The sequence below is a fragment of the Agelaius tricolor genome, unplaced genomic scaffold, assembly GCF_023055355.1.
Source record: "Agelaius tricolor isolate 1412-34295 unplaced genomic scaffold, bAgeTri1.0.p SCAF_6, whole genome shotgun sequence".
NCBI classification, from domain to species: domain Eukaryota; kingdom Metazoa; phylum Chordata; class Aves; order Passeriformes; family Icteridae; genus Agelaius; species Agelaius tricolor.
The window spans coordinates 46,044,819-46,062,270 of record NW_027269266.1 but is presented as its reverse complement, the minus strand read 5'-3'; the positions used below and the strand labels follow the sequence as shown (position 1 = coordinate 46,062,270).

Genomic DNA, 17,452 nt, shown 5'->3' with positions numbered 1-17,452 from the left:
GTTTTTTACAGCACAAATTATTTTAGGTAAGCCAATGCTCATTTTAGGTTACCTGGATACTTTGTGGATTTACAGTCACACTGTTCCTGCTGCAGGAGAAGCAGCTTCCAGGAGAGACACAAGATGGAGATTTGGGAACAACATCTATTTTGGCTTATCCCATTCAAATCCACTTGTGTGTCTTAACACAAGTTGTACTAAAACCAGATTTCTCTAAGCTTGGGGATGAACTTCCTCAGCCGTGGAGGTAAACAAGGCTTTCCTACAGAAAGGAATAGTTTATAATTATACTTGGCCATACAGTCTCTTCCTCCAGGCTTGCTTTTACCTATGAGATCATTAAATATGGATTAAATTAGCAGATGTGAATCTTTACATTAGCAAAAAGAAATGGATGGGGGGGAGGGAGGAGGAGAGCCATGTTTTCTTTTCAAAGAACAAATCTCATATGGTGAGCAAAATTTACAGGAGCATTTTCATATGACAATTTCATGTTAATAGAAATGCAGCCATGGATAGAGCCATGGGCTACTTTACATTTATGTTCTCTCTAAAGTTTAGATTTACTCAGCAAGTTTATCTTTTAAGAGTCTCTTTCAAGTTGGCTCTTCTCTTCTGCCAGTGTCATTTTAATTGTGGTTGGTTTTTTGTCTTCTTCATAGAAGTCATTGTACTTCACTGCATATTAAAAGGTCACCAGTAAGATTTTGGTTTTTTTTAAAAGAAGCTTTCAAACCTAAATCTAGTTTCAGACCTAAATATGGACCCTTGGGGATTGTTAATTGATTCAGTGCAGTGTTTCTCAAACTGTGGGGAAAAATGAAGTTCAAAAGGGATTGTGAAACGCTTAATTAGAGAAAAGATAGTTGCACATCGCTTCTGCCATGTGTGTAGACTAAGAATAGATATAGTTTCTGCAAGTACTGTCACTAGTAATAGCAGCATACCGAGACAATCCTGGCATCACGAGTCTAAATGTATGCAATATTAGTGAGCACCAGCATTGTTCAAGCAGTGATCAAGAAAGGGATATTGATGTCTCACTGTACTGTGAAGTGTCACTCTCTGTGCTTCATTCTGGCTCCAGACTCTGACTTGAGGCATTTAGTTCCTAAGGGAATGAAGGAAAAGAGAGGCTCTTTCCTCCTTCCCACAAACCTGCAAATTTATATGAACTCTTACCCAGAAAATATAATGGTACTGCAGTAGCTGGAACTACTGAAGATTTTCAGTATGAATATTGCTAGGATTTCCAATGTTATTGCACATCCTGAGTTTATAGTAAAGGGAAATGTCAGTGCCTTTAACAGCTGACAAGATTGCAGTTTCTTGAAGATAGAGGGCTACAAAGCAGATCATGAGGAGAGGGAAAAAAAACCAAAAAAAACCCCCAAAACACTGACTTATAAAAACATTCCCTGCCTGGATTTGCAGCAGGAAAGGAGCAGCAGCTCCTTTCTGTCAGATAGGAGAAGGAGCCAGTGCTCAGGGCTGGCCACTGCAGCTGTATCTCACCCATTCTGAAGGAGGACGTCAGCTGCTGCTGATGGAAGGCTTGCCCAAAGATGGATGAACCAAAAGGTGGCTACCTTTTCAAAAAGAATTGAAAAACATTTTGTTGTCTTAAGCCAGTTTGTTAAAGGTAGGGCTTGCTTAAAATCAGTGTTTAGGTGCCAAAGAGATGCTTTTGGAGTTTTATTGTTTCTTGTTGCACCTGTCATATTTCAGCTTCACAAAATTGAATATGAAGCTGTTCATAAAACAGGTGTTGACTGGCATATAAGCATAGTGAAAATATTATTAATAGAGCTGGTAAAGAAATACTATCTGTTATTTTTATGTGATTTTTTCCCCATTTCCTTTGTTGGACTAATGAAAGATCTCAATTTTTTACTTTTATTTATTTTAAAAGCTGTTCAGCAGCAAGAATAACCTTGGAAAAAATAATGCAAATTTTTTTAGTGCACTGGATATAATTCAATGCACTGACACACTTGTATACATAGAAAATACTTCGTTAAGATAATGAACCAATTGTTAGCTACAATGGAGTTTGAAAAATATGATTCTTTTTCTTACAGAACTGCAGCATTGGAGTAGTCATCATTAGAGCCTCAGTTCTTTGATGTGGTGGCAGCCAGCCAGCAGGGATAAAACAGGCAATGTTATTGTCACATGTTACATTTTATTAGTCTGGCTTGTCCAAAGCCACATTCCCACTGGTTGGCTGGATTCTTTCAAAGCTGCAAACTTATGTCCTGTGGTGTTTGTGGCTGGGACTTCATCACTGAAAAATACATAAAAACTCTGTCTTCCTGCTTCTGTTTAATACAGAGGCAGCAGCAAGGCCTAGTAAATGGAAGAGATAATAGCTGTGCAGAAGGTTTAGGCATTGTAAAAGAAAGGGCGGGGGAGAATAAATAGAAATGTTTTTTGAACTGCAGTCTAGTGGATGCTATTTATGCTTTCTACTTGGTGCTATTTTCTAGGTGAAGAACCATATGTTCAATGCAGTAGACAGGTTGGTCGGCTGGTTTTTTTTATTAAATGGAAGTGCAAGTAGAGCCAGTAGAGCCAGAATACACTTGAGGTCTCTACAGAATTATATCCTGGTGTTCCTGATCTCCAGCAGAAAGGATGTTCAGAGAATAATATTTTAACAAAGAGATAAAGCACTATTTTTTATTCTCCCCTTGATTTTTGTGGGTTTGTTGGGTTTTTTCTTTGGTGGATTTGGTTTGACTTTTTTTCATGTCTGATTTTTACTAGCTCAATAATTCTTGCCAGAACCTCCCTGTTGGAGCCTGAATTTTGCTGCCTGCAGGTGATGGCATTTTCAAGATGAAGGCTAAACATGACTTTAAGGTTGTTGCATCCATAAAATTTTTTAAGTATCAGCAGGAGTCCCATCTCTTAAGTTAATTCTGCTCTTATTAAAGGGAAATGTATAACAATGAGATTTCTGAAGTTATGGACTGATGAATTAATTCACATTCTGGCCAGCTGGAATATCCAGGCACACTTTATGACTCAATTATGTTCTAGTTATAGACATACAGACATTACATTTTGTAATACAAAAGAGAGTAATACCAAAAATCCCACAGTATAAATTTTTTTTTGCTTTCATGGAGAAACTTCTGCCCTTGTAGGCCAGAAATTTGTCAGTCATGAGCTGGGGGTTTGAGGTTTCTTCACTCTGTCTTGAAAGGCATGCTCTCCTAATAGGTTGTGTGAAGAGCCACATCTTAAAGCTCTGCTTTGTATTTAAAAGTGTGTTTTGGCTGTATTTTAAATGTATGTGGCAAGAATGCTGCATGCAAACATGGTGAAATTCACTACTATGGGTCCCTAGGTGTTTTTTAACTTTTCAGTACTCTTGATTGAGAGTTTTTAGATTTCCTACTTACACTTGAGGAAACAGGGAGTGTTATGGCTTGTTAGGGACACTAGAGATGGAGTAGGAAGTATCTGCAAAATTCTGTTTATGGTTTTCTCTTTTTGATCGAGGTTTTTTTGTTAACAACATTATATTTTGCTGCTTCCCTTGTTGTACAGCCACTGTAACATCCTAAACGCATGATCTGTGGGTCAATGCTTAGATCAGGTGAAATGCAGACTTAGGAGTGAGGATCTCTTTGGGAGCGGGAAGGGAGTAACTGAGGAAGCTGCAGCTGAGAGTGAAGGGAGAGACTGGGTTTCCCTAAGTCTTGTGTGCTCTGTGGAGCTCCTAGTGCTATATTTATACCAAAGTGTTGCCACTGACATGTTCAAACTGCCACTTTAAGAGCTGTGAACTGAGCTGATAAAAGCTCTCCCTCATCAGCAGCAGCTGCAATTGCTGAGGGTTTTGCCTGTTGGCTCTGAGGTGTGAATGTTTCCAGCCCTGGGCTGTGTTGCTGCACAGCACAACTGTGTGGTGTTGGCCTGGCCTTGGCTGGGTTTTATGGTCTCTCTTACTGTAGCACTGTGGTGTCCTTGTTCTTTAGAAATTCACTCTCTGGGGTGCTCCCCTGGGTTAGAGAAATCCTCCCTTTCATCTTTTACAGATGCCCTTTCATAATAAGTAAACAAGTCTGGTCTCACCAGTATTCCATTGTATGGAATGGTGTTGATTCCCAGAGTGGTTCAGAGCAGGTTGAGAAGGCTGAAGTCCAAAGCACTCCAGCATCTCCCCCTTTCAAAAGACCTTGTCTCTTACACCACAGGAAACCAGTGTTATATTAGCAAGTCATGGATCCAGGAGTCCTTGCATCTGGTGTTTGCCACCAGTCCACTGTGGACCCTGGTGCATGACAGTAACAGGTAAAGCCTCCACTGATTGTGAAAGAGGTGTTTTTCTGCTTTTAAATAGCCATAAAAATTACTTTAGCACTGAAAGATTTATTAGTGTCATAATAGCATTAATTATAAGACAGAATGTTTTATTTACTGACTAGAAGTTCTGTTTTTTGACAGGTGCACAGGTCAGCAACTGAATTTTTTTCCTTAATGCTGTTTCACGCTAACAGATGTGCTGCATCTGCTATTTTTTTCTGTGATAGGCTTAAAGATAACAGAGTTAAGGGTTTTCTTGTTACTTCTGCAGTTAAAAGGTGTCAGAGAGGGAGAGGGATATCCCAATCATTGTCCCAGAAAAAACCCCAAAAAGCAGAACCTAACAAACCAACCTAAGCAAAAAGAAAAAGCAATAAATCTCTATCAGTCATGTGGAAAGGAAAGATATTCAGACTTGGCCTAAAAGAAACCTGTCTACAATTTCCTTTGCACAAACTATATCAGAACTGCACATGTAACACAGGTTTCTACCTGGATTTAGGCTTCTGTCCTCTTTACAGTTCACACATACACACACACACACATGCTGTTTGATTTGGAAGTGTTTTGAACCCAAATTGGAGTACTACTGGTGGTTTGAACAGGACCTAGAGCTTGGTCAGCATTGATATATCGGACATTCTTTGCTTGCTTTTGCTCATGCCGTGATTTCTCTGGAACAAAACAGTGGTCTGGACTAACCAGATTCACAGTCTTGCACGCCTGTGCTTAGTTCTTCCTGGTGACTGGTTCCCTGTGAGTTCTCCATAGGGGTAGGCATGAAAGGAGGAAACTGTTGAGGAAATTGGAGTGGGAAATCTCAGTCTGTGCTCTGCAAGTTGCCTTGGAAGTGCTACCAAGTACTGCACAAGTAGCAAGGGCGGGTACTCAAGATGACTCAGGGTCTGTGTGCATCCCAGCCCACAGAACCCGGAGACTCAACTGAGATATGTACAGGTGAGCTCAGAACTGGTGACCTGCATGGTGGATGTCATTAGGGCCATGCCTGAATCTTGGACATCTGTGCTAATCAGTCAATGCAGGTAGAGCTTTACCAGGTGTGTAAATTCACACTGGCTGTAGTGCTGCCTGTGCTCTGTGTCACTGTCAGGATTCTCCCCTTGTGTGCAGATCTGTAAGTCATGAGGCTGAAATGCTCCAGTGTCACCTAACTTCAGCTGTCAATTTAATACCTTCCCTAGGAAAATACTTTTATTCTAACCAATGTGTTCAGTGCAGATACTGTGATAAGTTAGCTGAAGGTGTTATCTCCTATAGGGAGCACAAAGTTTACTTTGATCTCTGTTATTTTGTACATTAAAGCAACAGCCTGATCTTCTTAGAGCTTTAAATGAGCATCTCAGCATGTGTAAAAGCTCACTTCATTTTTACAAGTCTAGAAGGAGACATAGAGAAAAAAAAAAAAAGCACTAGCACAAAATACTCATTTCTATGAAGGAAAAACTTCAAAATAATAGTGGACGGATTGTAAGAAATTCTTTGAAGTACATTGACTAATAAGGTAAATTTGACTTTTTGGAACTGTAAATGTAGCAAAGCTAAGTAAATTTCCATAAACAGAATTTTATTAAGATTAAGGTAACAAAAACTTCAAATCTATGCTCTTTGACATTTGGCAGATATTTAGAGCCAGGGACAAAAAAAAAAAGGGACTTGGAATGGCCTGCCAAGTGGAATTACTCTGCAGAGAATGGAAATAGACTTTTATCTCATTTTCCATGGTTAAAAAATGAAAAAAAAATATAATAGCTCCCTTTTCTTTGTTTCCTAGTAGTGCTGTGGTCCTATCCATGCAGTAGACAGTCATGTCCTGACACTGGTACCCAAACACATTTCTGTGTCTCGCAGGCTGCAGCAGGATTCTGGGCATGGCTGTAAGCCAGCTGGGAAGTGCAGTGGGAACTGGGCACTCACCCACCTGCCTGTCACTCCCAGGGTTCTGCTGGCAAGGGGGCCTGGCTGTGCAGGCAGGGTGGCAGGGCTGCTGCTGCCAGCTCTGTGTGCTGCGTGCCAGAGTGTCCCTGCAGCAGCCTCCTGCCAGCCAGCCTCCGCCTGGGAGAGGGCACACAGGGAGTCATGGCAGCCCCTACCTGCTTGCAGGGACACCCCTCTTGTGAACAATGTGCTGGTGGCAATTTATCTCCCAGCTAGGGAAGGGGAAGGAATTTTTTCTGGAGACTTACATGTAGGGGGAGTGCAGCCTAAGGGATTATTAGGAGCAGCAGCTTATTGCTAGTACTTATTATTACTTATTGCTGTGGTGGTATTTATTTAACATTTATCAATTTGTAAAGTGTTATCAAATTGCTAATTGCAAACTCAGTGTCCCAAAAGACTTCCACTTTTTTTTTCATCTTGTTGTTTCTTTCATCACAGGCTGTGCTTAGTCACATCAGTTCTGTAGCAGTAGTGCCAAGCTGTACCATGAGAGGCTGGCTGTATAAATAATTTTATTATTGAGGATCCATTTGCTTTTTCTTTTAGCAGTACTTTACAGGTTCTAATTGATTTGTTGCAGGGGGTTTTTTGGGTTTTTTTGTCCAAGTTTTTAGTTTCACATTTTGTCATATAACAATGCAAAGGTGGTGTAGAATAGGCAAAGGGGGTAGGAGGTGAATGGGATTGACAAAGGACATAAAAGTTAATGGTATAGAGAACTTAAAAGTATCAAAATAATGATTTTAAAAGTAATTTAATCCAGCCTTTGGAGTATTTATATTATTCCTATTTTAGGTTGTTAAATTGTTTTTTGTCACTTTCTAATGGGAAACTATGGATCCTATGGGAAATAATGAGAAGGAAAAGCAGTACTCTTTTTGTCCTCCATGATATTGAATCTGCTAGCTGGTTTCTGTTTACTTTGTAAAGGGAATTAATAACCCAGATAAAATTTTGTCAAAATATGGAAATATCAGAACAGGACCTACAGCAGCATCCTGAGGGATGAAGGGGGATGCAGCATGCAGAGCTGTGCACTCTGCTTGGCACCAGTTTGCCTAGAGGTTGGCCCATGAGCACTGAAAGGCAAACTGAACTTATCTAGCTCCAGACAAAATTGTGCTCCTCTCTCTGTCCCTCCACAAATTTTTTTTTCTTTTTTTTTTTGGTGGTTGTTGTATCTTAAAAGGTAGAGGAAAGAAAGCAGTTGGAAGTCAGGATTGCTGTTACAGGATTGCAGAAGCTGAAAAAACCCTCAGAGAGGAGGACAGCTGGTCAAAGTAGCTGTACACAAGTGACACAGTAATCCAGACTGAGGAATTGATCAGTCCAAAAAGACTGGGAGAAAAACCCACTTTTTCTATCTGGTGTGATCTGCCTGTTCTGCTCCACAGCCTGGCTGCAGCTATGCAAAAAACTAAGGCAGTACAACAGAGAAGCTGCTGTGGAGAAGGAACCTGTTCCTGCTGCAGAATGGAGCAGTTTCCCTCTTCTGCCTTTTCTCCCATGTGCTGGTGTTTGCTACTCATTTAGGTACATAGCCAGGCAGATGAGGAAATCAGTCCTGGGGAAAACTATTTCCCTCCCCCTTCCTCACCTTCTCCTGGGCTAGCTTTTAGTTTGATTAACTTCCCCGGTGTGGATCATCTTGGGTGGTCATGTGAAAACAGAAATAGTCGTGAAAGAAGGAAGGAAACCAAGGACTGAGACAATATGGTGAGCAGGAACAGAATCCTTTCAGCAGGTGCTTTCATTCCTGTCTGATTAAAATGGTTCTGTGTAATGTTTCTGCCTGTTTATTAAGTGGCTTAGTTGACTGGACTGTTGAAATAATAAATTCTTCTCTGATCCTCCACCTGACCAAGGAGTGCTGTCAGTGGTGAAGCGCAGAAAACAAATTCAAGGGAAAAATATTTTTTCCTTCACATAACATGCCCTGATACTGAGTTAATTTTTCCAGTAATCATTTTCTACAAAAGTTAAAGGTAAAAAGCTTATTTTGACAATAGTGTTGAATTAATTGGGTGGGTTTATGGTGAGTTTTATGTATTTGTTTGTTTCCTTTTTAGTAATTCAGTGAACTATTATTAATGGAAGTAACTAGAGAGAAGGATCCTATGACGTTTAGGTGATTTGGGAAGTTTTTGTGAAGCAACAGATATATGTGACATTGTGTGGTCACCCAGTATTGGGGGCAAAAGGCTCAGTAGTCATTTATCTGGTGAAATTTGGCCTGTTTTTTTCTGCCATGCAATTTCATCTATGGTTTAGGACACAAAAGGGCATTTGCTCTTAGCTAGAAGTCTTCTAAAAACACTTGTGTGTGCACCCTGTGTTTATAACCATGCTCAAAGCATTGCAACATCAACAGGCTAGACTGTTTTCTTATTTTCTATTTTGGGACCCAAAGCAGGGGAGCTGTTTTGAGTCAGTCCAAATGCTCCTGTGCTCACAGATGTAGAGAATAAAGCAGAACTGAGACATCTGGGATTCTAACACCTTCCAGGTGGTGTTTTATCAGAGGGGAACCTGCATGTGTGTACTTAAGAGAGAGGATTACTGTCATCATGTGACCATCTCTGAAAGGAACAAAAGAAGGTTTAAAATTATTGAGTGACTTGTGGTTTCAGATGTCATTCCTGGAAAATGCTGGTGTTGATATCTAAATCTCCTGTTTCTGTTGGGTAATGAGATACCATGTACACAAAAGACCCTTTTGATTTCTCAGTTGAAAAACTGAGTCTGTGTTGTATGGGCTAAGGTTGGCAAAAATAATGGATAATGTCATAATGCAAGTGTCTAGAATTGCTATCTTTATACCTTTATGAGACCAAAACAGCAGAAACTTTTGGGATCCTTTCACACTTGACATTAAATAAATAATGAAATGCTACTAGTTTTGTTTTTTTGCATTTATTGGCTTTGGAATCACATTCTAAGAACTCAGAGCTATTCTAATTTGATGATTTTGCTTTTTCTTTCTTTTTTCATTTACCAGAAAAAGCCACTGTCCTCGATAATAAAAGAAGTCTGTGATGGGTAAGTTCTGCTATGTAGTACATACTAGATACAGTAATTTTGAAGTATTAAATCAACTAGGAGATAATTTTTTCCACAGAAAATCTAGATATCCTGTATGACTAGTCATTAGTTTCTCAAATATTTTTGTGTGAGTTTCAAATTTTGAATTTGCAGTGCATTTTGGATCAATTGCTTGCAAGATGAGGCTCCTAACAAAGCAGCTCCATCATGGGGTTGACTCTCATTTTGACTGCTTCCTTCCTTTCTGCACAGAGATACATCTTGCATTTTTGCAGTTTGGCTTGTGGTCCCTGCTGTTCATGGGTTAAGGGACTAAAGCACTGCCTCTGGATCTGAATTTTGAGCACTGAGTCCAGTGGGTGCTGTAAGCTGGTCCAGTTGATGTGACTGTTTATATGAAACTGAAATGTTAATTGCAAATTCTGTATTATAGACTAATAATTGGCTAAGACAAATACCTTGATTTAAGTTTAATGGATTAATCAAAACTGTTTCAAGCAAGTGCTACCACACAGGAGAAACTAGCTATATTCATCAAATTGCTGCTGAGCTAAGAAGGTGATATTTTATGTATCTAAATGTAGTAATCAACTTAATACTATATCCATTGTATATTGTATAAGCTAGCATAAACTTCTGGTACTGTACTTTTTTTTTTGGCCAATTTTAGTGACTTAGTGGTCTTGGTTACTGCAAAAAAAAGATCACTAGGCTGTATTTGTACTGAGGTTTTCCTTTTGTAAGCATGCTTTTAGCTTAAACTTTGGAACTCATCTTTGAAAGCTATGGAAAACTTTGAGAAGTATGAGAAATACATGGGAATGACAGACACTTGTTTGGTCATGCTAAAATTATGTAAAGGGTACTTTTGGAATTATTAAGGTTTCATTTTGTGATTAATTTATTTTCATATTTCTAAGGTGGTCTCTTGCAAATCATGACCAATTTGCACTGCAGCATGCTGAAAATTCTAATTTCTACATCACCGAGAAGGTGGGTAAATTGTTCAATGCAATTCTCACATAGCCTATAAAAATAATTGCCACAGTCATTTATTTTAAATTAAAATATATGAAAATATACTTTCCATAATGCAATGCCATTGGGTAGAGAGGGTAGGTACTACAAGACCTGATTTAATGACTCTTTAACTGATTTCTTCTGTTAGGAAAAGCAAATAAAAGTCCAAATGTGCAAAGTTCTTCATGTCAGTTGAGTTTGAGACTTGGGCACTGAGCCCTTCAACTTTGGTATTCTTGTGTGTTTAGTATTCTGCTAGCAAGTGGTGTACAGGAAAACTGAAATATTTAAAACATGAAGGGCTCTTTGAAGTGTGAGGAGACTTTCAGTGCATGTCGCTTTCCTTTTTGGCTGAGCGGGTAGAAATAAGTTTCAGTGACTGTGTAATATTTCCGACTCGCTCCTGCCTGCTGTCTTGTCCTTACCCAGTTCTGTAAGTTCTGTTGGCTTACTTTTTCTTGTCCCCATTTAGTGTGGCAATAGGTGATTCATCAAGTGATGCAATGATTTCAGCACAGAGTCATGAAAAGGCTATAGCTGTAATAAAAATGGAATGTCTAGTATAAATATATGGGACATGCTCAAGTGAATGGCACCAAGTAGAACATTCATTCCTAGCATTACTGGTAAAATTGCTCAAATTACAAAAAAAAAAAGAGATTATTTGTAAGAGTGTACGTGTAGTACTGCAGAGGTACAATTTCTAAGCAATGGCACAAGGACACTGTTTAAAACGTGCTGAAGTCCACATGCAAATTCCCTAATCTTGGTGGATTCTGAGCTTAACTGCATAGAGATGCCTCTTGCTTACCTTGTTATCAGTTTAGTTTGGCTTGCTCTGAAGTGGAGGCATGTCTTGGTTCTGTTTTGCATTTTACAGTTCTTTAGGGTTAGCTAATATGACTGAGACATGAACTAAGTTTTCTCGTGCTGTAATTCATACCCACGCCCAAGAAATAAAGGAAACTTAGGCACAGTTAAGCATTTGGGAAGACTAAATTTAACAAGACAGCAAGAACAGTTACTCATAAGATAGTGCTGGTTTTGTTTTGTTATTTTATTTTTCCTGGGCTGTTTTGTTTAGTTTTATTTTTGTTTGTTAATTTTGTTTGTTTTTTAACAGACCAGTTTCGGTTTTTCATTTAACTACTTGCTACCCTGAACAACCTTCTTAATATGTCCCTTTTTTTTTGGATCTTCCACGTTTCTTGCTTGTGTGTTGTTTTGGGGTTTTTTCCTCTCCTTTCTTTTCAAGTTTCAGTTGACAGACACTTCAAAGGCCACTACAAGGAAACCTGTTGAAGTAATTACTGACTTCTGTGTTTTGCCTCCACCAAATTAGTGAGATTGTTCTGCTAATTGCCCTCAATGGTGACACAATGTTTACCAATAAAGTAGTCACAATTGAATTTGCCTGTTGGCATTTAAACTCTGTGCAGTGAGTATTTCCAAGAAGTAGGGATTGAGTGAATACTTCAGCTTTTTCAAGGTCTTTGTCCTGATGCAATTAGAGGGATATTTCAGGCTTTATCTCCACCTTTGGTGGATAGGATTTTGCAGCTTTGGAGAAGTCTTTTCTGTTCCACATAAAAGTGAGTCTGATGGTTTTTGGCTGCCTTTAACTTGCAATAAGGATGGAAAATTATGGTCTTCTAGGACGTTTTGGATTGTACTGTAGAGAGGACTTTGAGTTTGTTTATTCCCTACTGGAAATATGCAGAGTGTCTGACTCTGAGTCACATAAATAAGAGAGAAGAGCTCTAAATGCCACTAGAATTACTCAGATGTCTGTGACTTTCATTAGATATTGTTCACTGTTTATAGCTGGTTGTTGGATAGTGGCTGTGAAGAGAGGCTTATATAGGCCATCACCCCTTCCACATACTTTCCCTCATTTGTGTTCAGTAGGATATTGTTCTGTCTGAATTAAAACATGAAAATCACCAGGCATGAGGAAAAACACATGCACTTCAAGGAAGCCACAACACTTAATTGCTAAAATTCACATTGCTTTAATCTTAGTTTTACTAATGGACATGAGCACAGTGTTTTTTATGGCAGTGACAGCTTCTCATAAGAAGTATTTTTCACAGCTCTTAAAGATGAATTGTGTGACTGTATGCATGCAGATAACATTATCTATAGGTCATGTTTCTGCAGAGACTGCCTTCCAGGTAGAGATGCCTCTTTAAAATATCACTATGTTTAAAGTTACCAGAAAGAAAAGCAATTAGTGATTTCTTGTATACAGTAGCAAGAAGCTTTGAAGTGAAAATGTCCAAATGTTACATGGCTTACAACTGTAGTTCTGTTTTTGGTGGCAAACAGCCCATCTGTGTTTTGGCTGTCATATACAGAACTCTTTATCTTTTGTAGCTGGACCTATATCTCCCAATTACACCATGCATAAATAAAAACAACACCCAAGCAGTTCTGTCTCTTAAATTATTTATGTTTTGGCTGTATTATTTGGAAAAATGCCTCTACAGATATAGCAATAACTCCTTCAGGCAGCATAAGTGAGGTTTTTTAACAAATTTTGATTCAGCCAGGGTTCCTACTAGAGATAGGGCTTATCACAGCAGGTTCAGTTTTGGCTGCTGCCTCTGGGGTCATGGTATGGTTAAATCTGTGCCCCTGAAACTGCAATGAAAATTATTAATTATGTCTTTTAGCCTTTTTTCTAAAAATGAGAGAAATAAAGGATGAGGGTATGTAGACAAGAAAACAAAGCACTCATAGTGCCTGAGCTAAAATTCGTCTGATGCACTCATCTCAAAATGTTTGATTTTTAATTAATTTTTAATGTTAATAGGTGTGTGTGTGTGTGTGTTTTTTTTAAAGGCTTTGCTTATCATGAAGGAGCATTTCTCTGGTAGGTCAAATGCCTAAAAGCCTGACTTCTGAGTCGGGATCTTATCACGCTAGATACTACAAGATAAGAATAAATAAGTTACCTTTGCTTCAGTCTATCCAGGCTGTACCTGAATTAGATGCTTGTGTACATCAGGTGCAGTGACTCAGGAGCACTATAGCCTGAGAGAGCTCAGGTTTAGAAAAGAAAATGCTATATGAAGAGTACAAAATGGCTGTATAATTTTGTGTGCTATGTGTGTTCCCTGGCTGAAAACCACAGCTCAGATAATTGTTAGCTGTGTTCCTCTGCTGGCAGTATGAGCAGGGCAGGGACAGACATTTGAGTGGCTGACGCTGCACCTTGGGGGGTTTGGCTGGTCCCTCGTCACTGCGCACCCTTGGCCTTGCAGACCATGGCCAGCTCTAGATCCATTTGTAGATCCTGGGGAAGGATGGTGTCCAAGCTGGATTCACTGCTGGAGGGAGAATGTGGTCACTCTTAACCCTCCACCTGAGCAAATCTCAGAAATGAAGGGTTGGCTGCTGGTGCTGAGGGGTTTGTGAGCCAGCACTGAGCACGCAGAGGTGACAATGGTGACATTTTTTTTGGTAACTTTAAATACAAGGACATTTCATTCATCTTTATATTGAATACAACCCATTTTTATTGTCACAATTTTATTGTGTTTGTTCTTTTTCACATCTGATGCATCAGAAGACTACCCATGGGTTTTTTTCCCCTTCTTTCCTATCCTACATTTCCCTTTCATTCTTGTTGCTTGAAGTGGAGGGGAGCAGACACTTACTCCATTACTTTTGGGAGACACTTAATTCTGTTTTGCAAGAGCTGCTTCACCTTGCTTTGGTTGTAATTATTCAACTCTGTGCTGTGTTTGAAGATGGGACATCTTACCCCCATCTTCTCAGTGCTGGGAACCTGAGTGAAGTCCCTGGTGTTTTTCAAAGGTTCTTTTTCAAAGGTGTATTTTGCTCATGACCTATTTTTTGCTGAACACAACCTGTAATTGTATGTTCATGTGAAATTCCTCTGTGCCTTTACAGGCTCCCTGTGTGGGAGTGTATGCAAATAACAGGACGAGAAATGAGCAATTTGTATAGCTGGGACTTTTTGAGTTTTACGTTTTTCATATTTGTCTGTTTTCACTGATTAATTGAATTTCAGTGAGTTGTAAGAAAACATTCTTAATAATGAAGGTTTCTGATTCACTGAAGGACCTGGTGCTTCTTAAGCAACTGAGAATGAAAAGTAGCATGAGGAATGGGAACTGGAGAAATGTATTAAGAGAGCTATTTCATTTTCCATTTTGCATCACTCCTGATAATACTTTTATTAATAATGCTACATAAATGGTAGATTGTAGATTTGGTCTGGATCAAACCATGCCTGCTTTTCCCTTTCTCTGCCACTTATAAGACATGGTATTTCCCACATATTCACAAATTTCTTACTGTTTTGGGGCATCTGCACAGCCCTGCAGAAATTCCTTACAGTAAGGGCAGCATGTGGCATCTGAGTGGCCATGCTCCTGCCTGCTTGATGGATGCCGGTAACACTGCCCTGTAGACTCCAGTAAAATCTTAGAGAGCACTAGCATATTTTTCAAGTGAACAGAAGTAAAACTTCAGTATCCATATAGTAAATCACTTTCAGTCCTCCTTCATTCAGGCTGATTTCAAGAACAGTGATAATGGTTATCCTTCTTTTAGTTCTCTTAGAACTCTTTTTGTAGAACTTCTGGTCTATACTAAATTTTCTAAAGAAAAGAATTATGTCCTGTCCCCCTATTATACTTTCTGGCACCAGCATAAACAGCTTAATTCTTCTGCTTGCTTCCTATTAAAATAATTGTTATGGACATCTTCTGTTTAGTTCCTTAGTTCCATATCAAGACTCATGAGATGGATCAGGTGGGGTGGTTTTTAAAAAAATCTGTATATATATTTTTTCCTGAACTAAGTTTGTAATTTTGCCTCACAATTAATCACTAGAGATGAAAAGCTCTAAAAATGTTCAGCTTTCAGTTAGAGCAATTGAAGATAGGTATGGCATACCAGGGACACAGTACTACTATTTGGATTCAGCTGATGGCAAACAGTTCTGTGTAAGATTTGGCCCTAAAGAAAAATATTCTTTAATTCATCTTTATGCTTAGAGAACAACCTATTTGGATGGGTAAGTGCAATGAACAGACATAACAGGTCAGCACTGAAAGAGGATGGTTCTGATTTCTTCTCCCCTTCCCCAGAAGATCCTGACACTTAATTTTTTGGTTTTGTTTTGTTTTGTTTTGTGTTGTTTTTTTGACAATTTTTGAAGGTGGTGGCAAGGAGGGGATCATTTTGTGCCACTTTAATTCATTAAATTTGCTTAGTAAAAAGGCTGCTTGATCTGATGCAGGGATGAGGCAGGACTTGAATCATGTCCAGGAATAGCCTGTACACAAGAAAGAAGTAAAGGAAAGGTAGGAAGAAGAATGGAACTTTGCTTTTTTTAACAGCTGTGAGCTGTCCCTCAATTGTTTCTGGAACTGGCTTAAGCTGACGTGGAACAAAATTTTGTCAAGCTCCAACTGCAGTCAAAAATGGAAAAGGGATGTTTTACCTGCAGTCCTCCTGTGAGTGAGGGGAAGGGCACAGGAAGGGTGTAGGAGAGGGGTGTATGTCCTAGAGAAGCACAAACACCTGCAGGCTTTCCCTTAAACAAGTCTTGGTGTTGTGGCTCCAAATCTGGTGCTTGCAAAATGAGCTGGCCCGCTTTTCCTGATTATACTATACTGCTTACTCCTGTCTTCTACTGTGCCAACCAGGCAAACCCCAAAATGATAAAATTTTCATCTGCTTTATTTCCCTTGTTGACTGATACAACTGTCTATGCCACATATAACAGTAGTACGGATGAGCAAGATGTTGAAAAGCAAAACCCTAAGGTAGCAAACTGGGCATCTGTGCTTTGATTTGGCAAAAGTGAACCACACTGTGAGCCACAGCCTGGGCTTCAGTATTCAGTTATTCTCTAAGCATCTGCTTAAGGAGCCAGTGCTGCTGTGCTGACCCTGGGTGGTGCTGTGAGTGAAAATGGTGGGTAACCTGTGCTGAAGAGCTGCCTTCAGTTTGATAATCCTTACTTGGGTTTGGTGGGTTTTTGTTCTTGGGTTTTTTTGTAACCATACCAGCCCTGTTCTGATTTCTCCACATCTTACTGATAATAGTATGAGCACAGCTAAATCAGTCATTTCCTGATGTTTATTTTTCAGGGTGCAGCTCTTCTGTTGGAATTTATCAGAGGATGATAGGGCTGCTTGTCTTGGGCCCACCCCTTCCCTGTGGCTGGTACAACTGTGCTGTGTGTCTGTGTGGTTGCTTGAATTGGGGAACTGATCCAAGTTAAAAATAACTCGTGTGTAACTTCTTTCAATGTGTCAGAAGGATGTCTGCCCAAAGTGTAATACCACTACTGCTCTGCAGAACAAGTGGTGCCTGGTAATGATGTCCTTGTAGATCACTCCACTTGCAGATGTGTAAATCATGCAAAGTTTGGTCTTTTTCTTAGGATGTGGTTTAAGTGGCAGTCAAGTTGGGATTTCTGTGGGTTGCTGGAGAAATAGGTAGTTGAGCATTCTTTTTCTACTCTGTTTCTTCTTTCTCTTTGCCTCACTAACATCCTAGCAACTGCTGCTGGGTGGTGATTTTGTTCAAGTCATGCATCTGACAAAAGAAAACTCTGGACTCTGGAATACTTTATATTTTCCTCCTTTTTGTGAATGAAGGGGAGAGGAAGTGTTAACTTTTTAAGGTCAGGTGGTTGACTGTGCTGCTGTGTGGTGGTAGATCTGATGTAAGGGAAGTGTTGGGGGCCCAGGCACTGGAGAATGTGCAGAATTGTGCCTCTTGTAGGTTGTAGTATTGCACGGCTAATGGACAGCCTGAAACTGCACCACTTGGTCTAACTTGGTTTATTTACCAGCTTCTGTAATCCTTGAATAGAGACAGATAAACAGCATGCAGAAAACATTATCTTTTTAGAAACTTCAGACAAACTACTTCTTTTTTTAAGGAAAATATTATCATCAAATCATAACATGAAAATCCAGAAGACATTGTCCCTTCTTTTCAATAGCTTCCCAGAAAAGAAATTTTATCACAAGCTTAATTGCATCAGTATTTCTTCTAAAACAATACAGTTCTGTCATGCCAAGTAGTACAATGTAGGTAATTACCTGTATCACTTAGCTTACAT

General features: G+C 39.4%; 1 protein-coding gene across 5 annotated transcripts in view; it reads left to right on the top strand.

The window, feature by feature from the left end:
• The window catches only part of ELMO1 (engulfment and cell motility 1), a 303,457-nt gene that overhangs the window by 53,112 nt on the left and 232,893 nt on the right, over nucleotides 1-17,452 (top strand). For 4 of the 5 annotated variants that reach the window (XM_071429658.1, XM_071429656.1, XM_071429657.1 and 1 more), the window contains 2 exons: nucleotides 9,275-9,315; nucleotides 10,239-10,311. In XM_071429658.1, coding sequence (XP_071285759.1) covers nucleotides 9,275-9,315; nucleotides 10,239-10,311 — 114 coding nt within the window. Of the gene's footprint in view, nucleotides 1-9,274; nucleotides 9,316-10,238; nucleotides 10,312-17,452 lie in introns of those variants that run through there. The other variant, XM_071429660.1, reaches the window with a different exon arrangement.